The sequence below is a fragment of the Salmo trutta genome, chromosome 26, assembly GCF_901001165.1.
Source record: "Salmo trutta chromosome 26, fSalTru1.1, whole genome shotgun sequence".
Classification (NCBI taxonomy): Eukaryota; Metazoa; Chordata; class Actinopteri; order Salmoniformes; family Salmonidae; genus Salmo; species Salmo trutta.
In genome coordinates, this window is record NC_042982.1 from 36905685 (window position 1) to 36913346 (window position 7662).

Genomic DNA, 7662 nt, shown 5'->3' on the forward strand with positions numbered 1-7662 from the left:
ATTTATCTTTCACCTCTACACTGCACCAGTTACAGTCATTTATTCTTCACCTCACACTGCACCAGAGTTGGTACTTTATCTTTCACCTCTAACCTGCACCAGTTACAGGCAGTTAATCTTTCACACCTCTACACTGCAACCATTACATTTCATTTAGTCTTTCACCTCTACACTGCACCCAGTTACAGTCATTTATCCTTTCACCTCTACACTGCACCAGTTTACAGTCATTTTATCTTTCACCTCTACACTACAACCAGTTACGTCATTTATCTTTTCACCTCTACACTACACCAGTTACAGTCATTTATCTTTCACCTCTACACTGCACCAGTTAGTCATTTATCTTTCACCTCTACACTGCACCAGTTACAGTCATTTATCTTTCACCTCTACACTGCACCAGTTACAGTCATTTATCTTTCACCTCTACACTGCACCAGTTACAGTCATTTATCTTTCACCTCTACACTGCACCAGTTACAGTCATTTATCTTTCACCTCTACACTGCACCAGTTACAGTCATTTATCTTTCACCTCTACACTGCACCAGTTACGTCATTTATCTTTCACCTCTACACTGCACCAGTTACAGTCATTTATCTTTCACCTCTACACTGCACCAGTTACAGTCATTTATCTTTCACCTCTACACTACAACACCAGTTACAGTCATTTATCTTTCAACCTCTACACTGCACCAGTTTACAGTCATTTATCTTTCACCTCTACACTGCACCAGTTTACAGTCATTTATCTTTCACACCTCTACACTACAACACAGTTACAGTCATTTATCTTTCACCTCTACACTGCACCAGTTACAGTCATTTAGTTCCCTCTACACTGCACCAGTTACAGTCATTTATCTTTCACCTCTACACTACACCAGTTACAGTCATTTATCTTTCACCTCTACACTCCCCCAAGTTACAGTCATGTATCTTTCACCTCTACACTGCACCAGTTACAGTCATTTATCTTTCACCTCTACACTGCACCAGTTACAGTCATGTATCTTTCACCTCTACACTGCACCAGTTACAGTCATTTATCTTTCACCTCTACACTACACCAGTTACAGTCATTTATCTTTCACCTCTACACTACACCAGTTACAGTCATTTATCTTTCACCTCTACACTGCACCAGAGTTAGTCATTTATCTTGCACCTCTACACTGCACCAGTTACAGTCATTTATCTTTCACCTCTACACTGCACCAGTTACAGTCATTTATCTTTCACCTCTACACTGCACCAGTTACAGTCATTTATCTTTCACCTCTACACTGCACCTGTTACAGTCATTATCTTTCACCTCTACACTGCACCAGGTACAGTCATTTATCTTTCACCTCTACACTGCACCAGTTACAGTCATTTATCTTTCACCTCTACACTGCACCAGTTACAGTCATTTATCTTTCACCTCGACACTGCACCAGTTACAGTCATTTAGCTTTCACCTCTACACTGCAACACCGTTACAGTCTTTATCTTTCACCTCTAACACTGACCAGTTACAGTCATTTATCTTTCACCTCTACACTGCACCAGTTACAGTCATTTATCTTTCACCTCTACACTGCACCAGTTACAGTCATTTATCTTTCACCTCTACACTGCACCAGTTACAGTCATTTATCTTTCACCTCTACACTGCACCGAGGTTTAGCAGTCATTTATCTTCACCTCTACAACTGGCACCAGAGTTACAGTCATGTATCTTTCACCTCTACACTGCACCAGTTACAGTCATTTATCTTTCACCTCTACACTGCACCAGTTACAGTCATGTATCTTTCACCTCTACACTACACCAGTTACAGTCATGTATCTTTCACCTCTACACTGCATCAGTTACAGTCATGTATCTTTCACCTCTACACTGCACCAGAGTTACAGTCATGTATCTTTCACCTCTACACTGCACCAGTTACAGTCATGTATCTTTCACCTCTACACTGCACCAGTTACAGTCATTTATCTTTCACCTCTACACTGCACCAGTTACAGTCATGTATCTTTCACCTCTACACTGCACCAGTTACAGTCATTTATCTTTCACCTCTACACTGCACCAGTTACAGTCATGTATCTTTCACCTCTACACTACACCAGTTACAGTCATGTATGTTCAACATGAAGCCATCCACTCACTATTGTTGCATTCCATACCTGTCACAATATCATGTTGTCATAGCGATTATTAGAGTTTGTTATTTATGCTTTCACATCTACACTGAGTTTACAAAACATTAGGAGCATCTTCCTAATATTGAGCTGCACCCCCTTTTGCCCTCAAAACAGCCTCAGTTCATCAGGGCAGGAACTCTACAAGGTGTGGAAAGCCCATGCCATGTTGACTCCAATGCTTCCCACAGTTGTGTCAAGTTGGCTGGATGTCCTTTGGGTGGTGGACCATTTTTGATACACATGGAAAACTGTTGAGCATGAAAAACCCAGCAGCGTTGCAGTTCTTGACACAAACCGGTGCACCTGGCACCTAGTACCATACCCCGTTCAAAGGCACTTACATTTTCTGTCTTGGCAATTCACCCTCTGAATGGTACACATGCACAATCCATGTCTAAATTGTCTCAAGGCTTAAAAATCCTTATTTAACCTGTCTCCTCCCCTTCATCTACACTGATTGAAGTGGATTTAACAAGTGACATCAATAAGGGATCATAGGCTTCACCTGGAATCACCTGGTTAGACTAAGTCATGAAAAGAGCAGGTATTCTTAATGTTTCCTCATCCCTCTCCCTAAAACCCCAGCCCCTCTCTCTAAAACCCCAGCCCCTCTCTCTAAAACCCCAGCCCCTCTCCCTAAAACCCCAGCACCTCTCCCTAAAACCCCAGGTCCTCTCCCTAAAACCCCAGCACCTCTCCCTAAAACCCTCTCCCTAAAACCCCAGCCCCTCTCCCTAAAACCCTAGCCCCTCTCCCTAAAACCCCAGCCCCTCTCCCTAAAACCCCAGCCCCTCTCCCTAAAACATGAGGCAACCTGATGGAGGTCATGGCTGAGGGGCAGCCACGCTTTAAAAGCAGCACAGTCAATGGAACTTTAGATCAAATGTGTGTATGTGGGCAGTCCAGTTGAATCTGCTTAGTTTTAGGTGTGAGTGTGTGGCAATCGCTTTGCAGTTCGATAGGAGGTGATTGATTTCCCCTGGTTATTCAGCCAATCATACACCCACTGACTTAGCTGTGTGTGAGTGTATGTGTGTGTGTCTCCAAGGGATGTGCCACTCAAAGTCAGTCCCACACACACACACACACACACACACACACACACACACACACACACACACACACACACACACACACACACACACACTGTTCCCTCATATAAACTGTATAGTGTCTCTGTTCCCTCATATAAACTGGTATGGTGTCTCTGTTCCCTCATATAAACTGTAGGTGTCTCTGTTCCCCTCATTAAACTGTATGGTGTCTCTGTTCCCTCATATAAACTTATGGTGTCTCTGTTCCCTCATATAAACTGTAGGTTGTCTCTGTTCCCTCATATAAACTGTATGGTGTCTCTGTTTCCCTCTATATAAAACTGTATGGTGTCTCTGTTCCCTCATATAAACTGTATGGTGTCTCTGTTCCCTCATATAAACTGTATGGTGTCTCTGTTCCCTCATGTAAACTGTATGGTGTCTCTGTTCCCTCATATAAACTGTATGGTGTCTCTGTTCCCTCTATATAAACTGTATGGTGTCTCTGTTCCCTCAGTATAAACTGTATGGTGTCTCTGTTCCCCTCATATAAACTGTATGGTGTCTCTGTTCCCTCATGTAAACTGTATGGTGTCTCTGTTCCCTCATGTAAAACTGTATGGTGTCTCTGTTCCCTCATATAAACTGTATGGTGTCTCTGTTCCCCTCATATAAACTGTATAGTGTCTCTGTTCCCTCTAAATAAAGTGATGGTGTCTCTGTTCCCTCATATAAACTGATGGTGTCGTGTCATAAAGCATTCTGCTGTTTCTGTGTGTAACTCTTGTTGTTTCTGTTTCTTCCCAGGATGCTTTACTGCGGCTGGCAGCAGTTTGTGATGTGGCGCTCACTCCGAGATGCTCTCAGAGAGACCGCACAGGGGCTACTGCCCAACGTGGTACGTACACACAGGGCTGCTGGGTAGTGTTGTTTTTTGGGAGGGGTCAAGCAGCCGTTCCTCAAAACTGCACCATTGTATTGTCATTTACATATAGGTGTGTATGTTCAGTATGAGTGACGGGGGCAGAGCTAGTGTCAGAGGGGTGTGGCTTCTCCCTTCTGACCGAATAATGAAACAGAATGAATAGCTGACATGGCCTATCATAAGCACACATCATCTCTAGGGATGTGAACGGTTAGCTGCCGAAAATACATTTTCCCAGTCATGCTTATCGATCTGTAGGTTCATTTGCATAATTTTGTGGAGTTAAATTGTGTATTTTGGTTAGTTTGTCACGTAGACCTGTTTTAGGCTATTTATCACACGCACACAGAGCCTAGTTTGAGCGGAATATCCAACAACCTCTCACAGTCTCACGTCAGAATTTCATCCATGTTTCTCAAGACTTCCTCATATGCCATTGAACCCAGCATTTCTCTCCTGTTCTATTGGTTTTCATATCAACTTTATATGGTTGTGCAGAAGCCAAAGGCCAAATCCTTAGTAATATTAGCAACCCATTCTAGTTGTTGCATCTTTACATTCCAATTAGATTTCCACCTCTGTCACATGTACCCGCTGGCATCAGTTGAGATTTAGAACAAACTTTTCCCGCTAATTGGATTTTAGGTAATTTTTTTTCAATGTTGTTTTACATTGGCTGCTTCATTACAGTGGCCTAGTTGCATGTTCAGTAATGGCCTTTAGCCTCTTGGCCATTAACTACAAACATTAAAAAGGCTTGGTTAACTTTGGATTATTTTAGAATAATTTTCTGGACAAAATATTTTTATGGCGATTTGGTACTGAATTAATTAGGCTGTTAGTAAGATACCAAAAGTAGTTTAAAACTAACAAACTCTAAATAAATGAGTAATCATTTTGAAGAACCTGGTCCCTCCCAGCTGCAGACAGCCAGCAGTGGGGCCACCGGTATCAGTCCAGGGGCCACCGGTATCAGTCTAGGGGCCACCGATATCAGTCCAGGGGCCACCGGTATCAGTCCAGGGGCCACCGATATCAGTCCAGGGGCCACCGGTATCAGTACAGGGGCCACCGGTATCAGTACAGGGGCCACCGGTATCAGTCCAGGGGCCACCGGTATCAGTACAGGGGCCACCGGTATCAGTACAGGGGCCACCGGTATCAGTCCAGGGGCCACCGGTATCAGTCCAGGGGCCACCGGTATCAGTCCAGGGGCCACCGGTATCAGTCCAGGGGCCACCGGTATCAGTCCAGGGGCCACCGATATCAGTCCAGGGGCCACCGGTATCAGTCCAGGGGCCACCGGTATCAGTCCAGGGGCCACGGTATCAGTCCAGGGGCCACCGGTATCAGTCCAGGGGACACTGAAGGAGGTATAGCAACAGACACAGCTCTACTGCACATTACTTTATAAAATTAACACCAGCTCAGACCAATTTCAGTATTTAATGAAATCATATTAAATATCATATTATAAATACATTTAGCCAATTTATATAGTGTTCAATCATGTTTTTTCTATGGTTTATGGTTTTTGATAAGCTATATCATAGTTCTAAAATGGGTTTTATTATCTGTAGGAACAGGGGGCGGTCGCACCCATGGCCCCGCACCCCATGCTACCTTTGCTTCTGATGTGTGTGCTGTATTACAGGAGTATGGGTGTACGTGCTGGAGGGAGACTTCTGATGTGTGTGTTGTCTTACAGGAGTGTGTGTGTGTGTACGTGCTGGAGGGAGACTCGAGGCTGCAGTGTGACGACCCAAGCCATGAGCTGCCAAAGGAGGGGAAGATCAGGTATGAAACCCTCAGTGTGTGAGTCCATGTGTAACAGATGTTTGTGTGGTAAATGTCAGATTAGGAGACAGAATATCATTTTTATTTATTTTTATTTCACCTTTATTTAACCAGGTAGGCAAGTTGAGAACAAGTTCTCATTTACAATTGCGACCTGGCCAAGATAAAGCAAAGCAGTTCGACACATACAACAACACAGAGTTACACATGGAGTAAAACAAACATACAGTCAATGATACAGTAGAAAAATAAGTCTATATACAATGTGAGCAAATGAGGTGAGATAAGGGAGGTAAAGGCAAAAAAGGCCACGGTGGCAAAGTAAATACAATATAGCAAGTAAAACACTGGAATGGCAGATTTGTAGTGGAAGAAAGTGCAAAGTAGAAATAATGGGGTGCAAAGGAGCAAAATAAATAAATAAATAAATAAATACAGTAGGGGAAGAGGTAGTTGTTTGGGCTAAATTATAGATGGGCTATGTACAGGTGCAGTGATCTGTGAGCTGCTCTGACAGCTGGTGCTTAAAGCTAGTGAGGGAGATAAGTGTTTCCAGTTTTAGAGATTTGTGTAGTTCGTTCCAGTCATTGGCAGCAGAGAACTGGAAGGAGAGGTGGCCAAAGGAGGAATTGGCTTTGGGGGTGACCAGAGAGATATACCTGCTGGAGCGCGTGCTACAGGTGGGTGCTGCTATGGTGACCAGTGAGTGGAGATAAGGGGGGACTTTACCTAGCAGGGTCTTGTAGATGACCTGGAGCCAGTGGGTTTGGCGACGAGTATGAAGAGAGGGCCAGCCAACGAGAGCATACAGGTCGCAGTGGTGGGTTGTAATATGGGGCTTTGGTGACAAAACGGATGGCACTGTGATAGACTGCATCCAGTTTATTGAGTAGGGTATTGGAGGCTATTTTGTAAATGACATCGCCGAAGTCGAGGATCGGTAGGATGGTCAGTTTTACGAGGGTATGTTTGGCAGCATGAGTGAAAGATGCTTTGTTGCGAAATAGGAAGCCAATTCTAGATTTAACTTTGGATTGGAGACGTTTTATGTGAGTCTGGAAGGAGAGCTTACAGTCTTACCAGACACCTAGATATTTGTAACTGTCCACATATTCTAAGTCAGAACCGTCCAGAGTAGTGATGCTGGACGGGCGGGCAGGTGTGGGCAGCGATCGGTTGAAGAGCATGCATTTAGTTTTACTTGTATTTAAGAGCAGTTGGAGGCCACGGAAGGAGAGTTGTATGGCATTGAAGCTCGTCTGGAGGGTTGTTAACACAGTGTCCAAAGAAGGGCCAGAAGTATACAGAATGGTGTCGTCTGCGTAGAGGTGGATCAGAGACTCACCAGCAGCAAGAGCGACATCATTGATGTATACAGAGAAAAGAGTTGGCCCAAGAATTGAACCCTGTGGCACACCCATAGAGACTACCAGAGGTCCGGTCAACAGGCCCTCCGATTTGACACACTGAGCTCTATCAGAGAAGTAGTTGGTGAACCAGGCGATGCAATCATTTGAGAAACCAAGGCTATTGAGTCTGCCGATGAGGATGTGGTGATTGACAGAGTCGAAAGCCTTGGCCAGGTCAATGAATACGGCAGCACAGTATTGTTTCTTATCGATGGCGGTTACGATATCGTTTAGGACCTTGAGCGTGGCTGAGGTGCACCCATGACCAGCTCTGAAAACCAGATGCATAGCGGAGAAG

At 44.3% G+C, this 7662-nt stretch overlaps 1 protein-coding gene across 1 annotated transcript in view; it reads left to right on the forward strand.

The window, feature by feature from the left end:
* Positions 1-3968: 3968 nt before the first annotated feature.
* Positions 3969-7662, forward strand: part of LOC115163724 (cGMP-dependent 3',5'-cyclic phosphodiesterase) — a gene marked incomplete in the record, with an annotated part of 28281 nt that continues 24587 nt past the window's right edge. Inside the window, 2 exon segments of the mRNA XM_029715864.1 lie at positions 3969-4131; positions 5867-5955. Coding sequence (XP_029571724.1) covers positions 4042-4131; positions 5867-5955 — 179 coding nt within the window.